Genomic DNA, 17,859 nt, shown 5'->3' with positions numbered 1-17,859 from the left:
GAGAGAATGGAGAGATTAAGGTTCTTTTACTGGGAGCAGAGGAGACTGAGAGGGTCATGATTGAGATGTATAAAATTATGAGGGACATAGATAGAGTCGAGAGTGAGAAACCTTTGCCCTTGGTGGAGGGATCAATGACCAGGGGTATAGATTTAAGGTAAGGGACAGGAGGTGGGATTCTCCGTCTCGCCGCACCAGTTTTCTGGTGTGGCCCGCCCCCGCCTTCAGCGGAATTCTCCGTCCCACCAGCCGGCAAATGGGGTTTCCCATTGTGGACAGCCCATCGTCATCGGGAAATCTCCCGGCTTGGGTGCGCTGTCGGCGTCAAGGAGATTCCCGACAGCAGAGAATTCAGCCCAGGAGGTTTGGAGGGGACGTGAGGAAAACATGTTTTACCCAGAGGGTGGTGGGAATCTGTAACTCTCTGCCTGAAAGGGTGGTGGAAGCAGAGACCCTCTTAACATTTAAGAAGTATTTAGATGTGCACTTGCAATCCCGAGGCATATAAGGTTGTGGGCTAAGTGCTGGAAAATAGGATTAGAATTGTTAGGTGGTTGTTTTTGATCAGCGCAGATGCGATGGGCCAAAGGGCCTTTTCAATGCTGTGGACCTCTATGACTATGACTCTATGAAACCTCAACGGTCAAGCTTACCAAATGCACTCCAAATAAGATGATCATTGAATCATTTGACTACCAAAGCAAAAGCAATTTTCTTAAGGTCTTGGACAGCTCATTATAATATACAACAGCGAGAGAGAAACAGCGAAAGGGATGGTTTAGCTCTGAGCTGGAGATAAATTGAAACTCACTCTGATTAAGTTAGATCTTAAGATAGTAGCCTGGTGCTAATCATCCCCCACAGAAAAGAGACTAATTTTAGGTATCCTGCTCTTTAAAATGTTATTGCCGGGATTCTCCAGGCTGCCAGCCTTGCTTTCCGGCTGCTCCCCCGCAGGCAACAGGATTCTCCGTTCCCGCAGCCAGCCAATGGCGTTTCCCATTGGGGCCACCCACGCTATTGGGAAATCCGTGGAAATCAATAAAGGTTTCACATGATGTAGTTCAGTGGTTGTGGAGTCAGACTGCAGAAAAGCTTGAAATATGGGCAGCACGGTAGCACAAGTGGATAGCACTGTGGCTTCACAGCGCCAGGGTCCCAGGTTCGATTCCCCGCTGGGTCACTGTTTGTGCAGAGTCTGCACGTTCTCCCCGTGTCTGTGTGGGTTTCCTCCGGGTGCTCCCATTCCTTCCGTAGTCCAAAGACGTGCAGTTTAGGTGGATTGGCCATGCTGCATTGCCCTCAGTGTCCAAAACGGTTAGGGCGGGTTATTGGGTTATGGGGATAGGGTGGAAGTGAGGGCTTAAGTGGGTCGGTGCAGACTCGATGGGCCGAATGGCCTCCTTCTGCACTGTATGTTCTACGTTCTATGGCTACAAAACAAAGCGATGCATAGAGGGCAGAAGTTAAGGGAAGTTTCTCATAGTTGTAGGAAATGGGAAGAGGTGCCCGTACAGATCTGTATTAGGATCACTGTTGTTTACCATAAACGTAATTAACTTGGACTCAGGATTTGGAGCTATGGTATGAAAATCTGTGATTGATACCAACTTGGGAAATGTAGATAATACAGGACTGCAGAAAAAAACACATGAAGATGCGATCATGCTTATAGAGTGGGCACAATAAATTACAAATCATATTGACACAGAGAAGTATGGGGTAGTTAGTTTTGGTCGGACAAAAAAGGACAATTTTTCCTTGGAAAACAGGAAACCAACTGGGTACAGGAGCCAAGATATCTTGGAACACAGAGATTTTGGGGGCGATTCTCTAATATTAGGCCCAAGAGTTCGCGCCCTCGTGAACGCCGTCGCGTTTCACGACGGCGCGAACCGGGCCCGGTCATGTACGATTCAGGCCCTTACAGGGGGCCAGCACGGCGTCGGAGCGGTTCACACCGCTCCAGCCTACCTACGCGGCGCCAAATGGGCGCCACACCAACCCTTGCATGCGCAGTTGGGCCGCGCCACCTGCACATGCGCGGGGGACTTCATTTGCGTGCCAGCCCCGACCAACATGGGGCCGGCGTTCAGGGGCCGGCTACGCCAGGAATTAGGCCCGGGGGGGGGGGGGTGGTGGGAGAGGCCGGCCCGCCCGCCGATTGGTGTGCCCCAATCGCGGGCCAGCCACCCCACAGGCCGCCCCCCCGACCGTTCCCGCAGAGGTCCTGCTGGCAGTGACCAGGGGTGAACTATCGGAGCGGCCGCTCGACCCATCCGGGCCGGAAATTCGGCGGACCCGCCGATTCCAGCGGCCCGCGGCTGGTGCCGCGCCAAACGCAACTTGGAGAATCGCGTGACGGCATCGGGCGTCGTGGTGCGAGTGCGGTGATTCTCCGGCCCGCCGCGGGGCTCGGAGAATCGCCTCCATAAATTGCAAACAGAAAATGTTGACAATCGACTCTGCAAAAGAGGAAACTAAGGGGAGACATAATGGCCGGCCAGGATTCTCCATTTGGGGGACTATGTTCTCCTGCAGGAGGTGAATTGGAACTGATTTGCGCTCCAATTCAGTATCCCTCGCGATGCAAAACCATGCATGGCAAGGAATACGAGGGATTCCCGAGCGAATGCCGCAATCAGGCCGCGATTTTGAGCGAGTGGCCCGATAGCAAGGTCCCGCGACTGGCTACCCCCGAACCTGGATGAGCCCCCCACTCCACCGCATCGCTAGGCAGCCCCCCAATATCCTCCCAAACCCTACATCGCGATTCAGCCCTCCACTCTGGGTTTTCTGGGTCTCCCCATTCCCCCAAGTACGGGGGTGACCGGCCCCCCCCACTCCTCAGAGAACCCCTGAATAGGAGATGCCCCGAGACCCCCTGGGTAGGGGGACCCTCCCAAGAGACTCTCTTCAAAGAGAGTTACGTGCTGTCAATTTCCAGTTCAACACTACAAAATCACTCAAGCGTGAAGGGGGGGGATTGGAATGCATTTAACACTCTTTGATGTGGTTGATGTATATAAATATTGTGGTTACAACACTTGGAATTATTCATTCATGAAGGAAGATGAATGCAGCAAGGCTGACAGCGGAGTGGAGAAGCTTACAGTACCAGGAACAACCCTTCTATCGAATTGGACTTTGTTACTTTTTCAGGTGTCAGTGGGGCAGATTTCCTGCATGGAGGAACTCTGCTCAATGTGCAGGAAGAGATGATCTCTCCACCCCCCGACTCGACTCCCGCACCCCTCAACTCACCTGTTGGGGTTCCTCGAGTCCCTCCGCACCCCACCTCATACTGGCAGGGCACCCCCAGACCCAATGCCCAGCATGGGCAAAATTCCACCTTGGCCTCTTGGCACTGCTAGCCTGGCACACTGGGAGTGCCCTGTCCAGACTGGCACCCAGGTGGCACTGCCAGGGTGCCCAGTTGGGACTGCCAGGGTGCCAGGCTGGCACTGCCCCAGTGCCCAGTTGGCTTCAGCAGTGCCAGTGTGCCACTCTGCCCTAATTCCAACCACCCGGGCCGTCTCCGGTCACCTGGGAGATCCTAATCCCCCCGCAAATTCTCTGTCTGGTCCCCGTTTGTGGGACCAGTGCTAAACGGTACCCGGCTGGGGCAAGGCCGGCTCCACAGATAAGGGAGAGCCATTTCTAAAGGGTGCCCTGATCAGTGCTGGAACCGGACTCTCTCCAATCCCATCCCACGGACACGGAGGACCACACCACAAGTATTGGGTGACCCCCCTCCCATCACCACGTCATTGGGGACTCTTCTCCCCCCCCCCCCCCCCCCCACTGCTACCATAAAGGTATCAGGAACTCTCTTACCCCACAACCGCGCAAGGTATTCCCTTCATCGGCAAGTTCCTTCATTGGAAAATCTGTTCCCTTTCACTGGCAAGTTCTCCCCCCACCTAAATAGGCAAGTCCTCCCTCACCTTCACTGACAAGTCCTCTCCCATAACACAGGTAAGTCCCCACCCCCTCTTCAGTGGCAATTCCCCCCTTAAAAGGCATCGCCCCAATCCCCATATAGCCAACCTGTGCTGGGGACAATGTAAGGCACTGCCCATGAAGGCCCCTCTTCCCCTGGAGACTATACTTACCTTGGAGCTCCCAGTGGGTTCCCCTCAACTGAATCTCGTTGTTCTGAAGCTATTGGAAATATGCTTGAATTGTATAGTCTTTATCAGATCCCATCTAGACATTCTGGTTAATTTTGGGAACTACACTTGAAGAAAGGTACTTGGCCTTGGACACAGATTTGCCAGAATTATACTGGGTACTTAAAAGGTCAAATTAACAGTGAGGAGGGGGGTGGGGGTTGTATAGAATTGGGTTGTACTCCCTTGAGTTCAGAAGGGTGTGGAACTTTGAAACGCAGGAGGAGTGTAAATCTCAAGAGGTAATAGCCACATCGACAAGTTCATATTCAGCAGGTACAGGTGTATTTAATAAAGAATGTTCAGGCTGGGATCAGCAAAAGGTCCAGAAGTACAAGCACAAATGAGATAAAAGCTAAACAGTTTTGATTTGTGACTTTAGGAATTGTGTTACAGAACCAACCATGATGCTTCTTCCACCTCGCTCCCCTACTATGAAGAGGACAATGGAAGGAAACAAATTGTAGAATGGCTACGTTTCTTGTACTTAATAAAGAAACAAGAAGCCATTCCACATGTTCCAGACCAACTCATGGAACCAGTACACCTTACCTGTTTTTGACCTTTCCTTTCATTCTTGCTAAAACTCACCAAATAAAAGTTGTAGATGCAAAGAAGGCATCAGTTGTCATTGCTAGCAGGAAGGATTTCCTGCTGATGTTCAGCTGGAATCAACACAATCTCCTATTGGAGCTGACTTTGCAGTAAATGCACGGCATAAATCAGATATCGCACCAAGCACCGAGCCCACAGGATGAACATTTATGTGGCAATTATCAGAGAAATGTCACATCTATGGGGGCAACGTCTATGCGGTTAGTGCCAATAATGAGAAGAGAGTGTTATTTACAACGCAGAAGTAGAAGGTTACAAGATACTAGCTACAAAAATAGACAGGTTACCGCACTGTTTTCCCCAATGTGATACTGACCTTATTAACGGTGGAGGAAAACAAATGAATGAGAATGGACGTCACAAAGTCATAGCTCTCAATGGAACAGTACTCATGGTTTTATATAATAATTTAAACAGAAAAGATTTCACAAGTGATCTGCAAGGATGAATACATTGAGCTCCATGTATATATATATATAATATATATAGATATATCAACATAATACATATATTATATATGAAAAAAGGCTGTGATAGTTACTGAGAGCCCCAGGATAATTTCAAAATAATGAAAAATTAATGAAGGTTTAAATTAAAAATCCCAAATCTTATGACTGAAATAGAGTTTTACAAGTTGCCTCATAGGCTAACTTGAAGCAATGATTTGAGCAAAAGTATCAGATTCCCAAGAGCTATGCTTGACACAGATATATACACCATCAGCTCTTCTCACAAAATACATTAATTATTATTCCAATCTACATTTACATTAACAAACAGGGTCCAATCTAGGGGGCAGCAAGTGTGCTTATAATTTTGGCCAGAGTGCATCATCTTCCATATTAGATAACAACAAGAAATATGTCCTTTATCTGTGTCTGAACGAGGCAATGGACCATTTCCACATGCAATTAACGGCCCCATAAGCCAGCCCATGTCAGCATTGGCTGCTCCCAAACAAGAGATTAGAATTGGGCATGTTAAAATTGCCCCTTCGTGTTCAAAGTTGTGCAGGTTAGGTGGGGTTACGGGGATAGGGTGGGGGAAGGGTGTTTTTTCCGAGGGTCAGTGCATGGGCCAAATGTCCTCCTTCTGCACTGTAGATATTCTAGGTCGTCTATGTCCATGTCTAAGAGGGTGGATAGCTTATTTGAATGTGGATTCGGGAAGAGCACTCTCACATAATCGCCGTTGTTCCTCCTCAAAAACCCCCCCACTCACAACCCCCCCACCCCTCCACCCCCACTCCTCCATCGTCACCCTCACGTACCAATAGCCAGTTCCTGGTCCTGACCCCAATAGCCACCGCTCCCTGGGCCTAAACCCCTAAGCCCCCCCACTCCCAGCCCCAATCTTGATGACCACCGTTGTGCAAATTCCTTCTCTATCATATTCTTTCTATTCATTTTGTTAATGATCATTTTAAATTGATAATTCTTATATGCTGACTCCTTAACCAGACAAAATAATCTTCTATTCATTCTCTCAAAAATCTTGTATAATTTGGAAATCCTCTACCGATTCTCCTCTTGGTCTTCCCTTTGCAAGTGAGGTACTTTTTTATGTACCCTGCCAAAGTATATATTTATTTCACAGTTGAACTAAAAATCCCAGTTTTACAATCTATAGCGTGGACCATGAGACCATGAGATAATAGATAGGTGCAGGAGTGGCCATTCAGCTGCTTACGTACACTACACCATATAGTAAGATCATGGCTGATCTGCTTGTGGCTTTGTGACCATTTTCCTTTCTGCCTTCCATCACTCTTGACTTTGTTGTCGATCAAAATTCTACCTAACTCAGCCTTGAGTATATTCAGCGACGCAGCCTACACTGCTGTCTGGGGAAGTGAGCTTCAAAGATTAATGGCCTTCTGAGAGAAAAAAAGCCTCCTCATCGCAGTCTTAAATCCTTAACCTTGTTGACGGTAGCTCTGAATTGGCCTTAATACCAGTCAGGTGATTAAATTACTTTACTCGGTAAGGAGGTGAATGCAGCAAATTTTGATTTTTGAGAAATCCTTCTGTCATCTGGTTTCCCCTTAATAAACTTCATCTGACAGCATCCGTTCGTTCATGCATAAAGAGTTTGAATATTGGCAATTATTCAAATTATTTACATGAGGGCCCCGCTGTCAGTGACAGGAAAACACAGTGTAGTACCAGGGAGTTTGGGACTATAAGGGTTAATGTGGGACAGGGGAAACTGTCCTGGCCACATTGTGATGTCGAGAGTGACATGAGAGTAGGAGAATGTAATGGTGAGTCTGGTAAGGTTGGCATGGAGGTAGCACCTCGTAAGGACTGCGTCCTGTAAGCATATAGTTAAGCGTTATTAATAAAAAGTTATTGTTCAACCATACAAGATCTAGACATCTTCTTGAGATAACACACAACCATACTAGAATCATAGCATTTATAGTGCAGAAGGAGGTCATTCAGCCCATCGAGTCTGCACCGGCCCTTTGAAAGAGCACCCTACCCAAGCCCACACCTCCACCCTATCCCCATAACCAGCAACCCCACCTAACACTCAGGGCAATTTTGGACACTAAGGGCAATTTAGCATGGCCAATCCACCTAACCTGCACATCTTTGGACTGTGGGAGGAAACCGGAGTACCCGGAGGAAACCCACGCACACACAGGGAGGATGTGCAGACTCCGCACAGACAGTGACACAAGCCGGGAATCGAACCTGGGACCCTGGAGCTGTGAAGCAATTGTGCTATCCACAATGCTACCGTGCTGCCCAAGGTGGCAGCAGGTGAATGACCGCAAAATCCCGAAGAATGAAGAAATAAACAAGCTGCTCTTGGACCTGAGGGAAGTGAGCCTAATTTGATCTCCAATATACAGCTGGAAATCGGCAAAGAAACTCCACTACAGGCATGGAAGCTGAAGGGCAGAAGATTCACTGTACAGTGTAAAAGAACTATAGCAAAGCATGTGGAGATTCGCTGCGAAACCGGATTCGAAGGCAGAGTCAAAGAACCTAGCCAGATCATAAAAAGGGTGAGCAAACACCAAAGAATGGCTGAAATAAACATTTAAATTTGGCACAATAATCAAGCAGCACTGGCTGACTGACTGCTTAATGAACGCAACTTGAAGAACAAAGCAGCCTTGATCCAGAGTCGGCACCATGACACATGGTGACCGCACGTGAATGCAAAGAGAAAATTTAAACGATAAGTCAGATCAAAAAATTAATTCTCCAAGCTCAGGAAAGAAACTCGCTGGTCAAAACAGTTTGTTCTTAAGGCTTTCTGCAGAATCGGCAAGTTTAAAATGGCTCTGTAACATTGACGGGAGCACGCCAAATCCCGACAAGCGTGGGAAGAAAAACAAACTTTGAAGTCGTATTCTCCTCTGCTGAAAATGGTTATAGATGGTAAATTATCACTGCCGCACCAATTAAGGCCGAAAACGGAGGCTGAACAAGTGAATACACTATTATATTCAGTAGGTGCAATAACCAATGACATAACTGCTAGACAAGGAATAAATGAATCTTCCAATCACTTTGAAGAAATTAAGAAGTTCTTTAACACCTATTTTAATCTAAGAAGCAATAACATTTTGGAGCGAGCAAAATTTAACAAGAGAGTCCGAAAGCCTGGGGAACCCATAGGCTCTTAACTAAGTGAATTATACAGATTTGCTGAAGATGGTGGCCTTGAGTCAGAGCTCATAAGAAACCACAAAATAGTGGCAGTGGCTGATAATACTTTTGGATGTACTCCAATCTAAAGATCTGACTTTGGAAAAAGCCATGCAAATACTCAGACAATCAGATGGAGTCAAACTGTGGTACAGTGCAAGCTAGAGCAACATAAAGTGATAGATGGACAAGGAGATCTCAGGGCAAGGAAAGCAATGCCCAAGCAAAACACAAGGTGGTGGCAGACCATGCCAGTGCTGTGATGCCGACAGACCATACAGGTGCATGCACTGAGCAGTAACCACTCAGAAGTGTCCACCTTGAAACATGTGGAGGATCCCAAATGAGTCCATGAGATAGATGAGCCACCCCAAGAAGAAGCCACCAATGCTTCTTGAAGGAAATGAAGGATCCAGATTTACATTGTGGAATGCTGACATACCTGGAAATGGTCATTTCATGAATTTCAAAATAGTCACAGGAACCAGTGTGACGGTCCTGTTGGATAAGGAATCATGGCTAATGAAACAATGTTTGTGGCCACCTACCACACAGTTATATGGACCAGGGGGCATCTAGCCCCAGGTCCAAGGTATATTGTAAGAAATGCTTCAATTTAAAAGCAAACAAGTACAGGTGAGGCTATATGTCCTCCATAACTAAGATTTTTTTTTCCTGAGCAGGAAAGCCAGTGTCAACCTCAACCTCATTCAAAAGATTGATGGTGTTAACCAGCATGGATCTGGTTCCGATCATAACAGAATGGTGTTCTGAAGCCAAATGGGTTCATTAGTATCTGCGTCGACCAGATACACCTCAGAACAGAAGGGAAATCCATTTGATGTCCTCAGAGGACCACAGTTTGATCAAACTCTCTAAGGGCACAATGTTCTCAAAGGTTGATGCCAACAGCAGCTCCTGGCAGATTCTGTTAGATCAGAAATCTCAGTTACTGACAACTTTTATCACCCCGTTGGAAGATTCTGCTGCAATTGTTTGCCCTTCTGCTTCACTTCAGCACCCGCGATATTTCAGTCCAATATGTCAGCCATTTTACAAGGCCTAAAAGGTGTTCCCTTCCATATGGAAGATTTCCTTGATCACAGTAAAACAGTGAAGGAACATGATAGGAGACTCACAGCTGTCTTGAAAAGGAGGACTGACGCTGAATGATAAGTGAGAGTTCTCAAAGACCTTGGTTCAGTTCTTAGGTCATATTGTGAGCATCAAAGGCATCATGGTGAATCCACACAAACCAAAGGCAATTAACCCTGTCTTCTGTTTCAGACCTCCGAAGATGCCAGGGCATAGTGCACCAGTTGCTGAAACTTCTGCCCAACCTGGCGGAGATCACAGAGCCTCTGTAACATCTTCTTAAGAAGGCCCAAACGTGGTGGCGGAATGTACAGCATTGGCAAGCATTCTGTCAGATGAAAGATGCGCTGCTCTCACCAGATATTGTGGCTTCATACGACATATCCTTGCCAACTACAATCACAGTGGATGCCTCATCAACAAGACTAGGGTCAGTCCTGTTCCAGAAGCAGCTGGATGGATGTCATTGACCAGCATATTGCTCATCTAGGGGGCTGTCAGGTACAGTGATGCGGTATGCAGTCACTGAAAAAAAAGTATTGGCCGTCATGTGGGATGGTGAGAGTTTCTTTAACTATATTGTTGGGCTGAGGGTGATCATTAAGACAGACCATTGGTCTCAATCTTGAACATGAAAAAAACTCACCAGGATGCCCCCAGAATTCAGAATTTACTTGTATCTTGTGTGCTTTTCATAAGAGACAATGTATGTCCTGGGGAAACATGAAATGAATGTGGACACATTGTCCAGGGCCACAGTCGACCATCAATGTCAATCTGGTCTACAAGCTCAAGTCATATTGCCAGGTTATGACAACACACCTGCTGATGTGCTCCAAAAAGCTTCAACAGATACATCTGCAGCTGATGCAAGATGAAAAGTGCGTCCGCACTGTCAGTACTGCTTTCAAGGTTGGTCACTGCAGCATCTAGGTGGCAATGTTATGAAAATTTACTTCAATCAGCAGAAACACTTCACTGCAACTGATGATCTGCTAGTGTATGATCAGCAGTTGGTCACTAACGTCACATTCCGGCAATCTTACAACAAATCCACTTGGGCATCGCAAAGTGCAGAGCACACGCTCAATCTTCAGTGTGGTGACTAGGAAAATCAAAAGCAACTGAACAGATGATTATAAACTGTCATATGTGTGCACAGAACATTCCAGCTCAGAGGGAGCCCCCTATCCACAACGTTTATATTGGGCCATAGGGACACTTGGGAACTGTTCGATTCAGAATGTCCAAATGACCTAGGAGAGAGAATTCAGAATGTCCAAATGGCCTAATAGCACATCTTTCAGGACTTGTAGGAGGAAACCGGAGCTCCTGGAGGAAACCCACGCAGGCACGGGGAGAACATGCAGACTCCACGACAGTGACCCAAGCCGGGAATCGAACCTGGTGCTGTGAAGCCGTAGTGCTAACCACGATGCTACCGTGCTGCCCGAATGGCAATTGGATTCTGTGGATTGAAGTGAAGCATTTACACACAATCATCATTGAATCGGTCATTACTTTGTCGAAATAAACGTTGTCATCTATGGTATCCTGGACCAGGTGGTGTCTGACAAGGATCCACAACTTGCCAATCAATGCTTCACTCATTTTGACAGGAATTCTGATTTCAACATCTCTCCAGCTCCCCAGGGTATCCACAATCTAATGGTGAGATGGGGGGTTTGCACTATTAAACCCCCTCCGCCCAATACAATATGGATTACCCCATTAGAGTTGTTGATGGACAGAAATCTTCGCACTCAACTTCCCATGCTGCTGAAGAAGTGAATCCTAGGGTTGTCAGTCATGGACTATCAGAAGGTTCAAGACCAAGAACAATCCTATAAACAGCGACAAGCTTCCATTTACAATAGGAGGTACTGCTCGGGTTAAACAAAGGTGGCAAGATTTGGATCAGTAACCACGACAGAGAAGGTGTCCTGAGGGTTGAAGATCAACAATGGTCTTACTTGATACATACCTCAGAAGGGACAATCAGATGGAATAGGAGAAGTCTTCTCCTCATTCCCTCTGGCGAACCTCCTACCCTACAGTTGAACAGGTAAGATGTAGAAATATCAAGCATGCAATTTGAACTTCAACCAACAAAGTCAGCCCAAAGCAGTTGAGACGGCCACTCTTCCAAACTTGAAAAGACGAGATCTGGAAGAATAGTAAAGACTCCAGACCGTCTGAATCTGTAAAGTCAGAGACTTGTGGGGGAGAAGGGGTAGCATGTAAATATTATTGTAAATACATTTGGGTAAAGCTTTGGGGAGGGTGCGATGTGGCATTAGGATGTTTGGGGCTGTAAGGATTAAATGTAGGACTGGGGGAACAGTATGACTGACATTATGATGTAGAGAGTCATATGGGAGTAGTAGAATGTAGTGGTGGGTCTGGTAGAAGTTGGCATGAGGATTACACCAAGTCAGGACTGTATCTGTATATATGTACATAGTTACTGGTTACTAATAAAAAGTTATTGTTCAAACATACATGCCTCAAGACCTCTTCACGAGACAACATGCCACCATCCAACACATTGCCCAAAAGCTTGGCTGAATTCACCAAAGAGAAGGAATTGGTGGATGTTGAGTCTGGAGATGGGTGTGTAGATAGCCTGGGTTATGTTGAGATCCAAAAAGACGAGGTGTTGGGCGTCTTGAAAAATATTAAGGTAGATAAGTCCCCAGGGCCTGATGGGATCTACCCCAGAATACTGAAGGAGGCTGGAGAGGAAATTGCTGAGGCCTTGACAGAAATCAGGTAATGTCCCGGATGACAGGAGAATAGCCAATGTTGTTCCTTTGTTTAAGAAGGGTAGCAAGGATAATCCAGGGAACTACAGGCCGGTGAGCCTTACGTCAGTGGTAGGGAAATTACTGGAGATAATTCTGCAAGACAGGATCTACTCCCATTTGGAAGCAAATGGACTTATTAGTGAGAGGCAGCATGGTTTTATGAAGGGGAGGTCGTGTCTCACTAACTTGATAGAGTTTTTCAAAGAGGTCACAAAGATGATTGATGCAGGTAGGGCAGTGGATGTTGTCTATATGGACTTCAGTAAGGCCTTTGACAAGGTCTCGCATGGTAGACTGGTACAAAAGGTGAAGTCACACGGGATCAGGGGTGAGCTGGCAAAATGGATTCAGAACTGGCTAGGTCATAGAAGGTAGAGAGTAGCAATGGAAGGGTGCTTTTCTAATTGGAGGGCTGTGACTAGTGATGTTCCGCAGGGATCAGTGCTGGGACCTTTGCTGTTCGTAGTATATATAAATGATTTGGAGGAAAATGTAACTGGTCTGATTAGTAAGTTTGCAGATGCCACATAAGTTGGTGGAATTGCGGATAGCGATGAAAACTGTCAGAGGATACAGCAGAATTTAGATCATTTGGAGACTTGCGCGGAGAGATGGCAGATGGAGTTTAATCCGGACAAATGTGGGATAATGCATTTTGGAAGGTCTAATGCAGGTAGGGAATATACAGTGAATGGTAGAACCCTCAAGAGTATTGAAAGTCAGAGAGATCTAGGTGTACAGGTCCACAGGTCACTGAAAGGGGCAACACAGGTGGAGAAGGTAGTCAAGGAGGCATACGGCATGCTTGCCTTCATTGGCCGGGGCACTGAGTATAAGAATTGGCAAGTCATGTTGCAGTTGTATGGAACCTTAGTTTGGCCGCATTTGAAGTATAGTGTTCAATTCTGGTCGTCACACTACCAGAAGGATGTGGAAGCTTTAGAGAGGGTGCAGAAGAGATTTACCAGGATGTTGCCTGGTATGGAGGGCATTAGCTATTAGGAGCGGTTGAATACATTTGGTTTGTTCTCACTGGAACGACGGAGGTTGAGGGGCGACCTGATTGATGTCTACAAAAGTATGAGGGGCATAGACAGAGTGGATAGTCAGAGGCTTTTCCCCAGGGTAGAGGGGTCAATTACTAGGGGGCATAGGTTTAAGGTGTGAGGGGCAAGGTTTAGAGATGTACGAGGCAAGTTTATTTACACAGAGGGTAGTGGGTGCCTGGAACTTGCTGCCGGAGGAGGTGGTGGAAGCTGGGACGATAGTGACGTTTAAGGGGCATCTGGACAAATACATTAATAGAATGGGAATAGAGGGATACAGATAAGTGTAGAATATTTTAGTTTAGATGGGCAGCATGGTCGGCACGGGCTTGGAGGGCCGAAGGGCATGTTCCTGTGCTGTACTTTTCTTTGTTCTTTGAATTCTATAACAGGGTAAATGCCTGTTCTTTTGATCACAGGCCACGGGTGTGCTTTCGGTATGCATTCAACAGGAAGTAAACCCTCACCTGGGTGATACATGCTCCAGTAAATGCAACTATGACAGCAACTATATTCACTGTCAGCTGGAACTGTAGGAACTTGGAGATGCTGTCATAAACATTACGGCCCCACATGACAGCCTTCACGATGCTGCTGAAATTATCATCGGTCAAGATAATGTCGGAGGCTTCTTTCGCTACATCAGTGCCAGCAATGCCCTAAAATACAGTAAAAAAAAAGTTAACCAACATCACTGATGTCAGGAAAGCTCTTTATTTAACAGCTTTCAGGGGAAAGAAAACAAAAGCAAGTTTGATTCTTAAATTAATATTTTTTCAAACCATTTTGAACAAATGACACTCATCGTTATGATAACCAGAGTTATCATAATTAACAGTTATTAGATATTAATTAAGTTATTATAACAACCAGACTCATTAAAACCATTCATTAGATGATGTTTATTAATAAGGCATTGTCAATATGTGGGAATGAAACACTTTTTCCAACCATTGTTAGTCAGGTCAAGGAGGTACGATGTTAACGTGGTTTTTGCAGGGCATCTCGTCTGCAAGAACAGTGTGCCTTAATTCAAATCTCAGAAAAACATCTCCTGCTGTACTGAAGTGATATTGAACTTCCTGCAGCAACCATTCTTACAACAGCCCTGGGTTGCAACAAAATCAAGAACCAGATTGTGCCGAATTATGTCTATTTTTGTGTGTTGTGCACTCACTAGCCATTTGGCTGAAGGAATTCTGGCTTGCCAATTAGAAATTTGTATTCACTAAACATTGGAAATGCAAGACAGCTACAATCATTACAAGTAGGTTTTTGAAAGTGCCATTTACAGATGAAGACTTGAGTTGGGGGATTTTCAGGTGAACATATTCTACTGTCTTTGCATGAAACAATCTCCAGGGTTACAGCCTTGACATAAAATTAAAATGAGCCGTTCAGAAGATCCATATCCTTAAAATGCGTTGGCCTGAATCTTCCGAACAGCAGGGACTAGTGGAATGGGAGGTGGGGAGTGCGGCTGTGTAGTTACCCAGGTATTAAACTAGGTTTTAACCTGTCTAACATTTCCTGGGTAACTATTCAGGCAAGTCCCACAGAGCAGTCTAAAGTTTGCTCAGAGTCAGAGATATTGCAGAGGATTCCGGAAAGTAAGGGAATTTCCCATCGGAAGTTTAAACTTTGCAGGCAATTCACATGTAGGTCCACGTGCCGGGACCTCCACAGGATCCTGACTTGTATCTTCCGTCATACATCCAGTCTCCCGATGATCTGGAGGCTGGAGGCTTTGAGTCATTATGGTTCTCGTGAGTTGGGTAGGAACTTATAGTATATTCAGGCCAATGCATTTTAAGGATATGGATCTTCTGAACGGCTCATTTTACTTTTATGTCAAGGCTGTATTGCCTGGTGTTCTAATGCCATTGATATAAACTGATGGTGTATGACAAAACTGGTGTGCTTAGAGAGAAAATAAGTAGTCCAAGATATTTTATGGTCTTGAGACAATATATATTGTGATTATTCCTTTGAAGATTCTGACAGTATTTTGGCTGCAAAAACAAAAATCAAGTAATGCTTTATTAGGGGGAATCCAGGAGTGTGAAATGCTTCCGAACATGTTGATTGTGGGATTATGATTTATAGGGGTACATTTTCTTGTCCAGCCTTCCAAGAAGTTCGCAGTGAGGGAGGGGGGGGGGGGGGGGAGGAAATCTGCCTGACCATTTAAAGATCTGCTGATCGGGGGTGGGAATTTCCGGTCTCTGGCGGGTGTGACCTGAAAGTCACACTTTCCCAAGATATCCAAATTGTGTTGCTTTTCGATGTGTTACGTGGGCTAACCTTTGTCCTTTTGATATCACACTTTGGGCTGGTATCAACCTCCATCTTAACTCTCCTCTCAAATGACTATTTCTGAGAATCTCCTCTCTTATTCAGGCTGGAATTCCTGTCTAGCCATCCAGTGCGATTATTATTATTAGAGGAATGTCTGGTCTCCTCAACATCAATGATCATTTCCTGCTCAATGTTGAATTTTCTCTCAGAAAGAACTCTACAGGGAAAGTAGCTGCTCCATTCTTAAATACATTTTGCCCATCCTTATTTATTTATAAGGAACATAATAAATAAGAGCAGGCAAAGGCCATTAAGCCCCTCTTCCCTACTGGTTTATATATGGAATAATAGATGTCCAGGCGGGAGTTGCAGACTGCAATCTAATAGAGGGATTTGGGGTGGTTTATATACAGAATAACAAATACAGAGTAGTGAACACAGGCTGGAATTGACAGCTGGTTTGTGATGCAGAGCAGGGCCAACAGCATGGGTTCAATTCCTGTACCAGCTGGGGCTATTCATGAAGGCCCCGTCTTCTCAGCCTTGCCCGTCGCCTGACGTGTGGTGATCCTCAGGTTAAATCACCAGCAGTCAGCTCTCCCCCACAAAGGGGACAGCAGCCCATGGTCACCTGGGACTACAGCGTCTTTACCTTTATTCGATAAAATCTTGGCTGACCTGATTGTGACCATAACCCCACTTTCCTGTCGTGTGCCGCCCCCTCCACTCCCCATTAACCCTCGACTCCCTTTTCAATCAAAATTTTTTTTAGAATCAGCCTTGAATAATCAAAACTTTTGATTGAAAAGGGAGTCGAGGGTTAATGGCGAGTGGAGAGGGCGGAACTGTGCTCCATAGTTCTAGATTCCCCTTAAGGAGAAACATCTTCTCAGTATCTACCCAGTCGAGCCCCCTCAGAGTATGTTTCAATAAGATTGTAGCTTACAATTGACCGATTATTAGATCTGGGAACCAGCAGACATACACCCATTCCTTCAGAGGAAACATAGTTGGGCCTGGATTTGTACAGTCACATTTTTCTAAACACCACTCAGTATTGGCCCAACATTCGCTCATAAAACAAAACTCTCATCCCAGGTGTTGGCCCTGTGAATGTTTTTATCGTTCTGCCATGAGTTGTAGGCATCACTAGCTGGACCAGCATTTGTTGCCTATCCCAGATCCTTGAACTGAAAGGTGTGTTGGACCATCTCAGAGGGCAGCTGGGGATCAATTAGTGTCTGCTGTCACGTGTAGACCAGACCAAGAAAAGATGGCATTTTTTTCTTCCCTAAAGGACATTAGTGAACCAGATGTTTTTTTTATGACAATCCCCATTACTGAGACTTGTTTTATATTCCATTGACTGAATTTAGCTGCCATGGGGGGATTTGAACCCATATCCCATGGAACCCATATCCCCAGAACATTAGCTTGAGCTTCTGGCTTACTAGTCCAGTGACATTAGCACTGCACCACCATCTCTGAGACACTTCCAATGCTGGCATGTCCCTCCTTATGAAAGGTGACCGGAACAAACACAGTATTCTAGCTATGTTCTCACCAATGCCCTGTATTGTTCTTGCAAGGTTTCCCTATTTTCATAATCCATCACACTTACAATGAAGGTCAAAATTCCACTTGCCTTCCTAATTATTTCCACACATGTATGCTAATTTTTTGTGATTCATATACAAGGCCACGCAAGCCCCAATCTATTTCAGTATTCATTAGTTTCTTTCCATTTAAATAATATTCTGCTTTTCTATTCTCCCTTCCAAAATGGACAACCTCACATTTTCCCATATTGTACACCATCTGTCAAATCTTTGTCCACTTACGTAACCTAACTATGTCCCTTTACAGACCTTGTGTCCTCCTTTCTGTATCTTCAGGAAATGTGGCTACGATACAATTAGTCCCAATATCCAATTGTTACTCATCAATATAGAGTGTAAATAATGGAGGGCCCAGCACCGATTGGTGTGCCACTCCACTAGTTACAGTTCCCATCCTAAAAATGATTCATTTATCCTGTGAGCTTGGCCCTGTGATAAATCTCGGTGATCTGGTTGCCATGGGGACAGGAGACCCAGGTCAAGCCTTCTTAAAAATCATGTGCCAAATTTAACATCTGAACACAAAGGAAAATACACATGAA

At 45.7% G+C, this 17,859-nt stretch overlaps 1 protein-coding gene across 19 annotated transcripts in view; it reads right to left on the bottom strand.

Annotated features, from left to right (window-relative positions):
* atp2b2 (ATPase plasma membrane Ca2+ transporting 2) overlaps positions 1-17,859 on the bottom strand; it is a 999,595-nt gene that overhangs the window by 44,973 nt on the left and 936,763 nt on the right. For all 19 annotated transcript variants that reach the window (XM_038812615.1, XM_038812611.1, XM_038812620.1 and 16 more), the window contains one exon: positions 13,868-14,059. In XM_038812615.1, the coding sequence (XP_038668543.1) occupies positions 13,868-14,059 (192 nt within the window). The remainder of the gene's footprint in view (positions 1-13,867; positions 14,060-17,859) is intronic.

Source organism: Scyliorhinus canicula, chromosome 11 (genome assembly GCF_902713615.1).
Source record: "Scyliorhinus canicula chromosome 11, sScyCan1.1, whole genome shotgun sequence".
Classification (NCBI taxonomy): domain Eukaryota; kingdom Metazoa; phylum Chordata; class Chondrichthyes; order Carcharhiniformes; family Scyliorhinidae; genus Scyliorhinus; species Scyliorhinus canicula.
This window is presented reverse-complemented; position numbering and strand designations above follow the sequence as displayed.